The 15,998-nt window shown below is 37.7% G+C and overlaps 2 protein-coding genes across 2 annotated transcripts; both read right to left on the minus strand.

The window, feature by feature from the left end:
• Nucleotides 1–1,123: 1,123 nt before the first annotated feature.
• On the minus strand, nt 1,124–5,476 carry LOC130240929 (uncharacterized). Its single transcript, XM_056472608.1, has 2 exons — nt 5,323–5,476; nt 1,124–1,828 (listed from the first exon to the last, which is right to left on the minus strand). Exons 1-2 carry the CDS (start codon nt 5,426–5,428, stop codon nt 1,515–1,517), a joined length of 420 nt encoding a protein of 139 aa, XP_056328583.1. The 5' UTR covers nt 5,429–5,476; the 3' UTR covers nt 1,124–1,514.
• Nucleotides 5,431–15,910, minus strand: LOC130240386 (uncharacterized). The gene is made up of 5 exons (XM_056471868.1): nt 15,826–15,910; nt 15,071–15,158; nt 10,564–11,072; nt 5,480–6,568; nt 5,431–5,448 (listed from the first exon to the last, which is right to left on the minus strand). The coding sequence occupies exons 2-5, from the start codon at nt 15,156–15,158 to the stop codon at nt 5,431–5,433; spliced, it is 1,704 nt and encodes a 567-aa protein (XP_056327843.1). The 5' UTR covers nt 15,826–15,910.
• Nucleotides 15,911–15,998: the final 88 nt, after the last annotated feature.

Genomic DNA, 15,998 nt, shown 5'->3' on the forward strand with positions numbered 1-15,998 from the left:
GATTAATATAATAGGAAAATATATTGACTCTTTTTTAAAAAACAACAAAAACTCTGACTGAAAATTGAGCATAAACACACAAAAAATCATACAAAAACTTATATAAACTAATTCAAACTAATAAAAAGAAATATTTAATAATATGATAGGAAAATATATTGACTTTTTTAAAACAACAACAACAAAACAACAAAAACAGACTGAAATTGAACAGAACACAAAAAAAATCATACAAAAGATAAACTCATTCAAACTAATAAAAAGAAATATTAATAATTAATATAATAGGAAAATATATTGACTTTTTTAAAAAACAACAACAAAAACTGACTGAAATTGAGCATAACACAAAAAAATCATACAAAAATGTATTTAAACTAATTCAAACTAATAAAAAGAAAAATTTAATAATATAATAGGAAAATATATTGACTTTTTAAAAAAACAACAACAACAAAACAACAAAAACTGAGTGAAAATTGAGCATAACACAAAAAAAATCATACAAAAGATAAACTCAACTAATAAAAAGAAAATGTAATAAATTAATATAATAGGAAAATATTATGACTTATTTTTAAAAAACAACAAAAACTCTGAGTGAAAATTGAGCATAACACAAAAAATCTAATAAATTTTATATATATAAATTAATAAATTTCATATAAACTCATTCAAACTAATAAAAAAACGAAATTACAGTAATAAATATTATAATATTCATTCTTTTTTCTTCAGCTTAGTCCCTTTATTCATCAGGGGTCACCCCAGCGGAATGAACTACCAACTTATCCATTCGTTTTACACAGCGGATTCCCTTCCAGCTGCAACCCAGCACTGTGAAACACCCATACACATTCATTCACACTCTCACACTACAGCCAGTTTAGTAATACCACGTCTTTGGACTGTGGAGGAAACCCACGCTAACACGGAGAGAACATGCAAACTCCACACAGAAATGCCAACTGGCCCAGTTGGGACTCAAACCGGCGGCCTTCATGATTCATGACGACAGTGCTAACCACTGAGCCACCTGAGTTGTTATTTGTAATGTTAAAATAGAAGCCATTACATCAATTAAAAAGTTGAATAGAAGTGATTATCCGCATAAAAGCTCCTCTTTAGATCAGAGAACGGCCAAAAATGACGTCCTTTGCTCGAAACAAATCCAACTCCACACGTTTTCCCACTCCACACGATGCAGATGTGAACATAAGAACAACAAACACCTGATCCATGTCTTTTTATTCTGAACATGGCTACAAATACAGAAAATGATAAGAAAACTCAGCGTGCATTTACAGCATTCTCGTTATTTACACGACGGCACGGCAACTTCTACACCCAGAACTGAAAAGATTTATTGTGTCTAAATAAACTGAAGCCACAAAAGTCGAGATTCTGCAACCGTCACACTGCTAACCGAGTGTTGAATTACATACATACAGGGAATGTTTCCATACAGGAGTATTCAGAACGCTAAACGCTGTTAAAAAGGAACTGAAATCGGCTTAAAGAGACCCTACACTGATGACGTCGATCTCCTGGTCTTCATCGCTGTCCTCTTCATCTGTGCTGAGCTCCACTTCGGTGAGCGGCAGGACAGAGAATGACTCGGACAAACTGCTGGAAACTTCCACAACGTCCACATCTTCATCTGAAGGGTCTGGGAGTTTCTCAGGAGACGCTGAGGCGAGAGGCGCGTCTGCTGTGTTTGTAAGCACATGATCTTCTGTGCTGCGTCTCTGAAAGACAGAGTCTGCCGTCTCGCATGCGCCTCTGCTGAAGCCGTTCTCAATCAGTCTCTCTCTAGTCTCTGTGTGTTCTGTCAATACATGATAATTAGCATGCAGTAGAATTCATTAAAAGCATTCACTTATCATGTAATTACTGATAACTTTTAAACGGCTAAATTATGATCAGTCTGAGGGGCTTTCAAGTTAGCTACAGTGACAATGCAACTTTTCTAAATCTGAATTATTAATTAATTAATGACTAATTATTATTCATGTTAAAACTGGAATAAAATCACAAACTCAACATAAGACAAAGTCAAATTAAAACAATATTAATTATTCTAGAACTTTCATATCATTTATTATTTTCTAATATTGTTATTAATAATATTCCGTAATTATATTAATGAATACTATACTATAAATTATCTAAATAATCCTACAAGTGGATTGAGGAATTCAATTATTTTTAAATTATTTTTATAGATGAAAAAGTGAAGCCAAAATAATTGAGCAAGAAGACACAAACTCACTTTTCATTTAAATGAACTTTTAAAAAATCTGATTATTAAATCAACATATTAACAATTATAATAAATTATATTGAATTAACAATTTTTTTCTCCAGATTGTTACCGTCAGTTCAGGAAGTTTTAAGTCACGCTGATGTATGTTTAAGTGTTTTTCTTTTTTATTAAAGTTTTTAGTCAGGGTGAAAACAGGGTGCAGCACCATGATTGAACAGCAGATGGCGCTCTAGGCTAGTTTTTAAACAGCAGATGGTGCTCTAGGCTAGTTTTTACAGCAGATGGCGCTCTAGGCTAGTTTTTAAACAGCAGATGGCGCTCTAGGCTAGTTTTTAACAGCAGCTGGCGCTCTAGGCTAGTTTTTAACAGCAGCTGGCGCTCTAGGCTAGTTTTTAACAGCAGCTGGCGCTCTAGGCTAGTTTTTAACAGCAGATGGTGCTCTAGGCTAGTTTTTAACAGCAGATGGTGCTCTAGGCTAGTTTTTAACAGCAGATGGTGCTCTAGGCTAGTTTTTACAGCAGATGGCGCTCTAGGCTAGTTTTTACAGCAGATGGTGCTCTAGGCTAGTTTTTAACAGCAGATGGTGCTCTAGGCTAGTTTTTAACAGCAGATGGTGCTCTAGGCTAGTTTTTACAGCAGATGGCGCTCTAGGCTAGTTTTTACAGCAAATGGCGCTCTAGGCTAGTTTTTAACAGCAGACGGCGCTCTAGGCTATTTTTGCAGCAGACGGCGCTCTAGGCTAGTTTTTAACAGCAGATGGCACTCTAGGCAAGTTTTTAAACAGCAGATGGCGCTCTAGGCTAGATTTCAACAGCAGATGGCGCTCTAGGCTAGTTTTTAAACAGCAGATGGCGCTCTAGGCTAGTTTTTAACAGCAGATGGCACTCTAGGCTAGTTTTTAAACAGCAGATGGCGCTCTAGGCTATTTTTTAACAGCAGATGGTGCTCTAGGCTAGTTTTTACAGCAGATGGCGCTCTAGGCTAGTTTTTAACAGCAGATGGCGCTCTAGGCTATTTTTTAACAGCAGATGGTGCTCTAGGCTAGTTTTTACAGCAGATGGTGCTCTAGGCTAGTTTTTAACAGCAGATGGCGCTCTAGGCTATTTTTGCAGCAGATGGTGCTCTAGGCTAGTTTTTAACAGCAGATGGCGCTCTAGGCTATTTTTGCAGCAGACGGTGCTCTAGGCTAGTTTTTAACAGCAGATGGCACTCTAGGCAAGTTTTTAAACAGCAGATGGTGCTCTAGGCTAGATTTTAACAGCAGATGGCGCTCTAGGCTAGTTTTTAAACAGCAGATGGCGCTCTAGGCTAGTTTTTAAACAGCAGATGGCGCTCTAGGCTAGTTTTTAACAGCAGATGGTGCTCTAGGCTAGTTTTTAACAGCAGATGGCGCTCTAGGCTAGTTTTTAACAGCAGATGGTGCTCTAGGCTAGTTTTTAAACAGCAGATGGCACTGTAGGTTACTTTTTAAACAGCAGATGGCGCTCTAGGCTAGTTTTTAACAGCAGATGGTGCTCTAGGCTAGTTTTTAAACAGCAGATGGCGCTCTAGGCTATTTTTGCAGCAGATGGTGCTCTAGGCTAGTTTTTAACAGCAGATGGCGCTCTAGGCTATTTTTGCAGCAGACGGTGCTCTAGGCTAGTTTTTAACAGCAGATGGCACTCTAGGCAAGTTTTTAAACAGCAGATGGTGCTCTAGGCTAGATTTTAACAGCAGATGGCGCTCTAGGCTAGTTTTTAAACAGCAGATGGCGCTCTAGGCTAGTTTTTAAACAGCAGATGGCGCTCTAGGCTAGTTTTTAACAGCAGATGGTGCTCTAGGCTAGTTTTTAACAGCAGATGGCGCTCTAGGCTAGTTTTTAACAGCAGATGGTGCTCTAGGCTAGTTTTTAAACAGCAGATGGCACTGTAGGTTACTTTTTAAACAGCAGATGGCGCTCTAGGCTAGTTTTTAACAGCAGATGGTGCTCTAGGCTAGTTTTTAAACAGCAGATGGCACTGTAGGTTACTTTTTAAACAGCAGATGGCACTGTAGGTTACTTTTTAAACAGCATATGGCGCTCTAGGCAAGTTTTTAAACAGCAGATGGCGCTCTAGGCAAGTTTTTAAACAGCAGATGGCGCTCTAGGCAAGTTTTTAAACAGCAGATGGCGCTCTAGGCAAGTTTTAAACAGCAGATGGCGCTCTAGGCAAGTTTTTAAACAGCAGATGGCGCTCTAGGCAAGTTTTTAAACAGCAGATGGCACTCTAGGCAAGTTTTTAAACAGCAGATGGCACTCTAGGCAAGTTTTTAAACAGCAGATGGCACTCAAGGCAAGTTTTTAAACAGCAGATGGCGCTCTAGGCTACTTTTTAAACAGCAGATGGCGCTCTAGGTTAGTTTTTTTTACCAGCAGAAATTTCTCTAGGCATACAGCACAATCTGTTGTTAAAGACTCATTTAAGAGAGAATAGCAATGCATAAAAAAAAAGAATAAAAAAAACTGAATAGATGCTAAATTGGTTTCTTGAATGATCCACAGCTCTAAATGTTGCATGAAGTTGATAATTTCAAAATGTAGACACACAAAAGTGCATGCAAATACAGAGAGGAAGTTCTACACGTCTTTCTACACGTTTTTAGTTGCAACGTGATTGTACACAACAATGGAGGACACAGCAGATTCTGTTCCTGCTTGGGTTGTGGCTCTTTGTCACAAAAAATTAAATATATTGTGTTCAAAGGGGGAAAAAAAGGTTTGTTTTTTTACCCAAACATTTAAAAAATATATATTTTAGAGCAGTAATCACAATACTGTGGTGCCGTGAAACCGTGATATTTATATCCACGCTTATCATACCATCAGAATCTTACACTGGCCCATGCCTACAGTGGATACGAATAAAAACTAACTACTAGTAACTACTGTACCAAACCATACCACCCAGGGGAACTGACTATTAAATCCCATTTCATAAGCAATTCTGTGGCACCTTTACAGCATAACAATGGCGTAAATATAAATCAGGAGAACATATCATGCACAATTAACATCAGCTAACCCACAAATCTCTGACCTTCATCTGACGGCTGCTGCTGAAGAAGGCATGTGGTCCTCTGGTCCTCCTTCATTCTTCCTCTCGTTTCCTCATGTTTTTGGTTTATCCTGCTACTACTGTGCATTTTCACTCTGTCCTCCTTCTCTTTTGCTTCGCATGCGTGCACGCTTTTAACCCTCTCTTTCTGCTTTTTCACCCTCCACGTCCTGTGCTCCTTGTGCTCTCTCTCTCGCCTCTGCTGACTTTCCAAAATCTGTTTCACCAAGTCAAAAGCAGAAAGAGCCGGTCTGGATTGATTTGGTGCGACTGGATGTGAACTCGTGGTACTGGATGCCATCTTTAACGCGCTTCCTTCCGCAAGAGCTTTGGTCTTGTCTCTTTTAGTGCGTTTCTTTTTGACACAAGTCTTTTGTAAAGTCTTTGAGATCTTCATATTGTTAGCGCTGGCCGTGTTCATGACTTTCCTCAATTTGCTTGGCTCAAATTTGCTCAGGAAGTGCTTTGGCTCTCCGTTTGCCATTTGAGTTGGTCTTTCCGCCTCCGTTGTCTTTTCTGAACGCTCCTCTTTCCGTTTTTTCCTCTTCACCGAGTCTCTCCTCAACAGCTCCTCAATGACCTCCTGTTTTCTCTTCCTGCTCTGGCTTCTGGTCATTACAGCAGGCATCTCTTCTCCTCGATCTCCTGGTGATTTCTCCATTTTCACGCCAGTCAGCTGCCAATAGGTTGATGGTTTCTGTGGTCTACGAGCAGGTCGAAGTCTATTCTTGGATATTGACTTGTGTGTTGTCGTGTTAATTGAAGCGCCATGTGCATTTGACGTAGACTGTCCACAAGTCAGGTTGCCATCAGTGGTCATCACTGCATCCTGACCATCAGCATCACATGCACCAATGTGCTGCTCAAACGTTCTCAGAAAGCTATCCAGTATGTCGGTCAGCTCACCTTCAGACTGCGGTTGGACTATGGCTGGATCGGTGAGCTTTACTGAGGGCTGAGTTTTTAGATTAGGATCTGGAGTTGCAGTGTCTATTGTGTGCTGGTTGTTGGGCATTAATGGCAGCTGTGCAATGACGTCATCTATGAGCCAATCTATTGGCTGAGAGAGGCCGGTCGGGTTGGCTGCAGGTAGAGCCGCGGTGTGCAGGAGGGATGGAGCTGGAAGATTCACAGTTTTCTGATCGGGCAGTGAATTTCGGGAAGCATTTGATTGGGGCAAGGGATACTTGCGAGGACGACCTCTTCGTTTTGGAGCCGGCGCTGCAACCTACAGGAAAAACAACAAGGTTTTATTTCAGAGACTTTTATTTAACCAGTTAGCTGTTGTTTTTTTTAAACCGGAAATGACATAGGCTTCTCCTAAAAGATAATAATAATAATAATAATGATAATAATAGTGATATGTTGTGCAAGAGGCATCATTTTGGAAAAAAAAAATTCTTTAAGTAACTTTGCATCAGAATTTGCCAAGGGTATGAATAATTTTGAGCTAGACTGTATATGTATATATAAGGGATCACCAAACTTGTTCCTGGAGGGCCGGTGTCCTGCAGGTTTTAGCTCCAACCCTAATCAAACACACCTGAACAAGCTAATCAAGCTCTTACTAGGTATACTTGAAACCCAGGCAGGTGTGTTGAGGCAAGTTGAAGCTAAACCCTGCAGGGCACCGGACCTCCAGGAACGAGATTGGTGACCAAGAAGGTCGCTGGTTCGAGTCCCGACTGGGCCAGTTGGCATTTCTGTATGGAGTTTGCATGTTCTCCCTGTGTTGGCTTAGGTTACTTGCGGGTGCTTCAGTTTCCCCCACAGTCCAAAGACATGCGTTATAGGTGAATTGAATAAACTAAATTACCCGTAGTGTATGTATGTGAATGTGAGTATGGGTGTTTCCCAGCACTGGGTTGCAGCTGGAAGGGCATCCGCTGTAAAAATATATGCTGGAATAGTTTGCTGTTCATTCTGCGGTGGTGACCCCTGATAAATAAAGGGACTAAGCCGGAGTTAAACAAAATGAAACATATACATACATATATAAATATAAGTGATGCGCGGACGGTGGTTGTATGCGTGGGCACTATGGATAATCCATGGGTCAGGCGGGTTTGGTTATAAAAAATACATTATGATTAATTGTGGGTGGGATATCGGCTGGATGTAGCAGGACATGGCAGTGTACCAGCGAAAAAGCAGAGAGTGGACTTTGCAGAATGATAAGATGAGACGGCCAAAATAATGGATGAAGTGCAAGAGTACTGTTCAAACTTTCAGTTAGAGGAGTCATCAGAGGAAAATCTGCTATAGTTCTGAGAGAAACAAGATTGCTGATTTAAACGACTGCAGCGCCGTGCAAGGAGAATCTTGTGCATTACAACAAGCGGTGCGAGTGAACGCTCATTCAGTGCAGCTGGCTCTGTTTTGGAGGGGAGGTGGACTCGCCTGAATTTAGGCACAGTAGATGCTATACTGTTTTTGTACAGTGCAAAGAAAAAGGCCAAGTAATGGCCCTTTTTGTTATCTTGTATACTGTAAAATTTTATTTTTACTTTCTGTATCTATTTGAAACTGAAGAAAATGTTGTCTTAAGAAAAACTTTTGTTTTTATAAATAAATGTTGATTTAAAAACGGTTTACAATTAACGTATTATTTTACTATCAGAGATGCAGATTAGCTCACTAAATCTGCTGTTAATATCCACGGTGGCCTATCTTCATGCCTAAAACAAAGAATTAAATAATTAAGGTGACTATCAGGTGCAGATTTATATATATATATATATATATATATATATATATATATATATATATATGGTCAGTAGAAAAGTGTCTTATGTTTATTTAACAAAAAAAAACAAAAAAAATGAAGGAAACTTAAGTAACTGTAATAATTATTGTAAATGTCATAATATTGTGAATCGATTTATAATAAATGTGCTTTACTTTCATATACAATTTATTACTAGTTTTAAAAATAAAACAAAAATTGACATTATACTCAAACTAAGGGTGTAAAGATCACGGTGATCCGTTAACCGTACAGATCGCAACCCACAGTTCGGAACGTACGTGACCCGCTGATTAATAACTTTTTTAAACTTGTACTGTAGGTTAATCCAACATTTATAACAATTGCAGAGAGATCGCCTCCCGCATCATTCAGATCACATGTATGAAAGCATTTAGGCTTCTCTGTAAAATATAATGATGACGAAAAAAGTTGTGGTGGGACCTACCTAAATGCTGTCTTAGTTTATTAATTAAAGCTGTTTTCTATCACTGTTTGTTTTGCCTGTATTAATGCATTCAGTTTAAAGCTGCACAATTTAACAATAAAGATCGGGATCTCAATTCAAACCCGCGTAACATGAATGATAAATGATAATGATTTGCATGTGTTTATTAATCCTTCAATGTGCTGCATTCAAATCTGCGCTTGATCGAGAGAGATTCAGTTTTTACACTGTTTCAGTTCGTTACAAACAATTAAATAACACAGAAGTACTGGGAGAACAGTTTATAGTTCAGATATAAACACTGATGTTTATGGTAAAGATTAAAATAACTGTTTAATGGAACTTGACGCTGGTGAATGTTGTAGCAATTAACCTATTGGTGTAACCAATAGGTGGCGACAAACAACCATCGAAATTATGTCACTGAATAGGTTTTCAGAAATGATCCACCTATAATGAAACATGAAGTTTTACGTGTGAATTGTTGAGTCATTAATTGAAAATAAATATGATCTGTTGTACAAGATATTATTTCTATATCAACAACAGCAGCAAAGATCATTTTTCGTATTGAATATTTTCCTTTATTCAGCTGCTTCTTTCAGGATTTTTAGCCACTCATGCGCTGTGAAAAAAAAGTAACAGCCTTTTATGCAGAGATGTCAGCACGCAGCGAGTGTTGCAAATCAACAAAACTAATGTTATATATATGTATATATATATAGGTTGTTATACATGTTATACTGTATATAATATGAGTTATATAAGTTATATATATAAAATATGATGATGGTTTTATTTTGGCTAAGTATGGCTATGAAGCAGAAAGGAGAGATGAGTCAGGGAGGTAAGACTTAACATTAGTTCTTGGTCATAAGCTGGGTCTAAGACAACAGATAATTGTATAGAACATATATTTTTTGTATTCTATAGATTTTTGTCATAGATTGTCATAATATTCATGCAAAAAATGTTTAAGTGATTTTGGCATATCACTCCAGTCGTGTCTACATTGCTTTCCATTTAAATTTAGGATTGTTTTCTGTTATTTATTTAGAATAATAATTGTATAATAATAATAATAATAATAATAATAATAATAATAATAATAATAGTATTTATTTTTAATAAATATAAATAAAGTGTTATATTTACTGAAAAATAAATAAATATATATATATTATTAGTAAAATGTTAGTTTGTTTGTATGTTGTCTGAATAGCTTGTTTGAGACAATTACATGAGTTCCAATGAGAGTAATAAAAAGTCAAGTCTTTATTTCTCGGGGTATATGGGGTGGTTCGCCCAGGGTGCCATTTAAACTAGAACGTCCACTGTAAGCACATACCTTTTATTTATGAGTGTTTTCAAAAATTATGCACATCTTGCCGTTTCCATCAACCCTTTTTAATGCGATAGTCTAAAATATGCTTAAAAATATGTGGAGGGAAACATGGATTGTTCATTTTTTGACACCTACCTGGCCCTCTAGCGCTCTGCTCCCTGTCTCTCTCTGTCTGGCCCTGGATGAAGACCTGCCTCTCCCTCCTTCCTCTTTCATCGCTCCTGTGTTTTGTCGTGGCCTGCCTCGATTCCTCAACATCTGCCTGCTCCCGAAAACCCTCCCGACCCTGCCTCCACCCTGCCCCATCCACACCATCCTCGACACCCTTCCAGACCTTCCAACATTCTGCTGTCTTCTCGAAATACTCAACTTCTCTCCCTTAACATTGAATCCTCCGCTAGCCCCTCGTGCCCTTCTTCCCCTTCCCTTGCTTTTAATTTCTCCCCTCTGACTCTGCTCTGAAATATTAGCATCAATAAAGTAGTTGATGAATCCTGGAATGTTATTCTCGAACCGTGCAAATGCATCTAAAACGCAATCCTCGCCCGCCGCAGACTCCCCCTGACTAACCAAAGCATCAATGTATGAAATATTAGAAGGTAAAGATGGTTGAGGTGCAGGCGGCTGCGATGTAGCAGCAGGAGGGCAAACGTAGACCTGGGGCAAGCAGGCAGGTGCACTCACTGTGGGATACATTGCGCTTTCAGGCACCACATCCATGACTGGAAGGCAAGGCATGCTCTCTGGATTACCCGGGATGTTATGAAGTGCTACATCCAGCGTGATGTCAGAGCCGTCGGTGTACGTGCAGAGCCCCTGATCGCTCCTCCATAAAGACGCTCCCACAGTTTCAATGGGGTGTTCAGAAGAGAGCGTTTCAGTCTGGCACTCTTTCTCCACGGAGGGATTCATGCACTCGGTCTGCGTGTTTTGCTCAGACGACGTCCTCTTTGGTGATCTGTGAGGTATGCTGATGCCTAGTTTGCAGGCTGCTGATAGGACGTCCTCTTTGTCTTCGTGGAGCTGACCGGTGTATAACAGACTGACCAGACGGAGTAATGTGCAGGACTCCATGGATTGGACTTCAATTAGACGCTTCTGTCCATTTCGGGGTGATGGCATTGCTGATAGAGCACCACAGAGAAAAGGGCTGAAGGCTGACAAAACACAGCTGTGAACCGGCACAGATACACCTAAGAGAGAGACACAGATTTATTTAATCCACTTTATTTTATACCACTTTAAAAAAAGAACACAACAAATATAGAGCTTAATTGTGACCGATGTAGCATTGAGCCAGCTACTCTATCTCATATGTTCTGGGCTTGTTCAAAATTTAAGGATTTCTGGCAGCTAATATTTAAATTTCTCTCTGAGGCATTAAATACCTATATATGAATATATGAATATATTATATTTGAATTTGGGCAGCACGGTGGCACAATCGCCTCACAGCAAGAAGGTCGCTGGTTCGAATCCCGGCTGGGTCAGTTTGCATTTCTGCATGGAGTTTGCATGTTCTCTCTGTGTTGGTGTAGGTTTCCTCCAGGTGCTCCAGTTTCCCCCACAGTGCAAAGACATGCGCTATAGATGAATTGAATAAACCAGTGGCTCTCAAACTTTTTTCATCAAGTACCACCTCAGAAAAAGTGTCCCTCCAAGTACCACTATAATGACGTATTGAAATACAGTAGCGTAGTAGGCCCAGTTAAGCAGCTACAGCTCTGCACAGTTTAAAAACATGGCAGATTAACTACTATTATTAAGAAAATAATTTTTATCAGCCACTTTAAACATTATAAATAGTTTGAACATTAACACTGGACTGTGCTTACAGGTAAAAACACAAACAAACAAACAAAGTGTCAACGTTTAAATGAAAATGTGCTTTAAAAGTTAATTAAAAATGGTAGGCTACTGTTCTTAAAAAGTAAAAAAAATCCTGTCCTTAAATGTAAAGCGTTAACCTATAGTATCCCATTCATTAAAACCTGGAAATGTAGCTTGGACCTCATAAATATAGGCTACAGTATATGTCATTATATTCATATATGAATCATTTTTGATAAACTTTGAAATATATGTTGCATGTACATATGATATATTGGATTCCTCTGCGTACCACTAGTGGTACACGTACCACAGCTTGAGAACCACTGGAATAAACTAAATTTGCCATAGTGTATGAGTGTGAATGAGAGTGTATGGGTGATTCCCAGTACTGGGTTGCAGCTAAAAGGGTATCCGCTGTGTAAAACTTATGCTGGATAAGTTGGCAGTTCATTCCGCTGTGGCGACCCATGATGAATAAAGGAACTAAGCCAAAGGAAAATGAATTAATTTATAGCTAATATATTTAAATATATATGTAAATATTTGTAATTCCAATGGTTGAAAAAAAAAAAAGTAGCCATTTTGCTATATTTCTAAATATTGTGTTGCATATGTGACTTGTTTTATATATGTGAAATCCAAACATGAACTTGTATGTCATGCAGTGCTCAGCATGAGTACACCCCATTTTGAAAATGAATATTTTACCCATTTCCCAGTGAACATAGGTCATATATTTTGTCCATTTGAACAAAACAGATTTATTAAACAGATATATATATATTAAAATAACAGTTTGGTCACCGATAATACATTTACATTCATGCAAAGTATATAATTAACTAAATTGTATATATTTTTTGTTTATCTTGATTTTTCCTCTTTTTTTATTTGTATTTAATATTTTTTCTCTAACTTATAAATTTGGGTGTAGTATTATTGGACCGTTATCGTACATTTTTTGTTTTGCTTCAGTACTTACTAATCAAATGTCTAATGTACGTACAGGGTGCGAATTACTCGGGGGGTGGGGGGGGGATGAGTGATGACAAAATAACATGTATTGGGGGTCAGCCCTCTAAAAGAAATAGTTTGCTCTAATATGCATCTTAAATTATAATATTAATAATTAAAATAACTGATCACAGAAATATACATTTTACCACCCCTATAATGGTTCATACCATTTTAATGCATAATCAAGCCAATCAGTCTTTGCAAACCGGCAGTTTTAGAGCACCAACAGACACGCTTACCATACCAACCAACTTGTTCACACTCGTTATTGTAAAATAGGTGTATGTTTCTACATATAGCATAAAAGTAAAATTAGCTGCATAGTTTGTACAGTTTGACTTAAAGTAATTAATTAGCTAATAATACATAAGATGTAATTAATCAATTTGAATTACTGAAGCATGTGTTACACAAACTCATAGATATTTACATTAGATGTTGCCTACGCTGTTGTTGTCTATCGGAAGGAATGCGTCGATAGAGCCGCCATTTTAGTACAGGGTAGTGCTCTTTTTAAAAGAATGTGGGACCAAGGTGCAGTGCAAAACTGGCCATCCAGAGCCAGAGATATATACGATATGGAGTTTTCCCGGTGGTCAGTATGCAAATATTTTTTTTAATTAGGAAAATTATAATTTGACATCAGTTTTCCACATCGATAAACAAGTGATCGCACGGGCATTGCCGACAAAGAGCATGTGTTTGAGTGCATGGAAATGTATTATCCTCCCTCCCTGTTAAATTGAATCTAATCAGTGTCCTGAAACACCCCCCCCCCCCCTCTCCTGCTTTCACTTCTAATTCTAAAGAAGGGAGCAATTCGTTTGTGAATGAATCTCCGTTATGAACGATTCATGTGAACCATCGATATCCCTGCATCTCAATGTGCATAATATCTACCCTTTCTGATCTAAATGGTACATAACACTTGTAATATTCCATAATTTAGGGTGGCCAGTATGCACATTGAGGCACATCCACTGTTATGTTGTCAGGCACCTTCATAAGTGACTTCAAAAACTAGCCGTTACTTCACTTAGCCGACAATAAAACAAGTTTCTGGCAACAGCATCTTGTTGTCATATTTAATTTACATTGTTTGCTGAATTTATTGAACAAAACTAGCATTGTATATCTTTGAAATCTAACCATTAACTTGTATTTTAAATATATGACTTGGATTTACATATTTAAATTAGAAATTTGATCTGCTTACTGAGCATTAGAGTAGGCTTTGTGTGTCAGAAAAGCAAGTCATTAAACCATACCTGTCAACATTGGGATATAAAAATTAGGCATGGGCCGGTTAAGATTCTGATGGTATGATAACCTTGGATAAAAATATCATGGTTTCATAGTATTGTGATTACTGCTCTAAAATATATTCTTTTTAAATGTCTGGGTAAAAAAACTAAAACTTTTTACCCCTTCGAAAACAATATATTTTATTTTTTGAAACATTTATAATATTTTGTAACAGTAAACATGTCAGACTAAATAATGAAAATGAATGATGGACTTTTGCTGTCTTCATTTGTTTCAAAAACACTTATTTATTTACAATTTAAACGGCATCTTTGGATATTTTTTCTGCTGGAGATACTGTTGTCGTAAAAACACGAACAAAAAAAAAAAAAAGTAAACAAAAAATCTTACACATACCTTAGGAACGGTATTACAGAAAATTTTAGCGGTTTTAAAACCTTGACTTTTCCAAACCATGGTATACCTTGAAAATGGTCCCATGCCTAATAAAAATACAGGATACGCCCCAATAACCGTTTCAAATATGGGGAGGGGATTAGCTTCAAATGATGGGATACATAACAAACATTAGAAAATTTTAAATAAAATACAAGGTTTAGCCTATTAAAATCAATTTACTGATCACATTGGTGTTATCGTATGTGTCGAAAGGTTAACTGTGTTCAATTTTTTACTTTAATTATTCATCTATTCCTCTGCGTACCACCCTGTGTACCACTAGTGGTACGTGTACCACAGTTTGAGAACCACTGCTCTAGTGTATATATATTTATGACAAACTAACACTACTGAGAAAAAGTTGTATAATTCTTCTCACCCTGTGTATATCCACACATATAATATTATATAGCATCCTATAGAAAATATTATTAAAAGATAGATTTGTGAGGGATGTACTCATATATCCTAAGCACTGGAAGTGTAATATATTTGCATATATTCCCATATATCAGATTTCTTAGGACATTTACAGCTGTATTACGTCAGTCGTGTATGCAAGGCCCATTCACGTCTTTAAACATGAAGTAATATTGCGGGAAATGAACAGAAAGTGAACTTAAATGAGTTGTCAAACCTCGAGACTGCAGCACAATGTCACAGAACTCAGCCCTGCTCTGCTGTTTCTGCAGCTCTTTCACCAGAAGCGTCTCAAACGTCAACATCTGGGACAAACCAAAACAAATATTGGGGGTTAATTTGGTTTTATATTCGCACATTCAGACGTTCATCCGCTTAATATACTATCTGAAAAGTATTATTTGCAAATTCTAAATAGGGAAGTAATAGTAGCAGCCAATGACTATCAAATTACAATGGTTCACAGTTAATTAAATAGTGATAATGTTGTTTTGAAGTGACACTTACATGTGATTTCAGACCCAATATTCAAAGTATCGTGGTAAACAATATAGAGGGCGTCCATGGATATTGTTTAGTGTTAGACGTCGAGTTACAGTTACAAATATAATGTGTTGTTGTGCTACTTTACTATTTTATTAAACGCGAAAGTTGGAATATGCTAATATAAATCCAACTTTACCTTAATAACATAATAAATTAAATAATACTATAAAATAGACAAGCGAAACGAATGGTATTTTCCCACGCATCTTTGCTATAGTACAGACACCTGTTTAAGGTCGTAACCTTCCACGTTGGTCACATGGGTTGTCGCATTTCGTGCAAAACATCCACTCTTCGCTGTTTTAATTGAAATATACAAGTAACACTTGACTATATTGTGTGATTAAATTCGTTGCTGGTTTGATACTGAAACTCGTTTGGTCGCTGGCAATCGAAACATCAAAAACTAACAAGCTAACTACTTACCTTTTGACGTTATGACATGAGGGATATGCAGTTAAGGCTGTGGTTCATCCGAATTCGTCTGTCCGGTGTGTGTCGAGCTCGCTGGATTTAAGGAAAGCTCGCGCGTGCATCGCTGCAGACTCGCGCACTCTCCCGCGCAGCACTGAATCAATCACAGTCATGTCCACAGCGGG

Source organism: Danio aesculapii, chromosome 14, assembly GCF_903798145.1.
Source record: "Danio aesculapii chromosome 14, fDanAes4.1, whole genome shotgun sequence".
Taxonomy (NCBI): Eukaryota; Metazoa; Chordata; class Actinopteri; order Cypriniformes; family Danionidae; genus Danio; species Danio aesculapii.

What these genes read in the sequence shown, in the direction of transcription:
- LOC130240929 (XM_056472608.1), bottom strand. Translation starts at nt 5,428, where the DNA reads ATGCACAGTAGTAGCAGGATAAACCAAAAACATGAGGAAACGAGAGGA. An exon ending in GCAGCAGCCGTCAGATGAAG is followed by an intron (nt 1,829 to 5,322) that starts GTCAGAGATTTG and finishes ATGTATTGACAG; the next exon opens with AACACACAGAGACTAGAGAG.
- LOC130240386 (XM_056471868.1), bottom strand. Translation starts at nt 15,158, where the DNA reads ATGTTGACGTTTGAGACGCTTCTGGTGAAAGAGCTGCAGAAACAGCAG. An exon ending in CATTGTGCTGCAGTCTCGAG is followed by an intron (nt 11,073 to 15,070) that starts GTTTGACAACTC and finishes TCTCTCTCTTAG; the next exon opens with GTGTATCTGTGCCGGTTCAC. An exon ending in AAAGCGCAATGTATCCCACA is followed by an intron (nt 6,569 to 10,563) that starts GTGAGTGCACCT and finishes TTTTTCCTGTAG; the next exon opens with GTTGCAGCGCCGGCTCCAAA.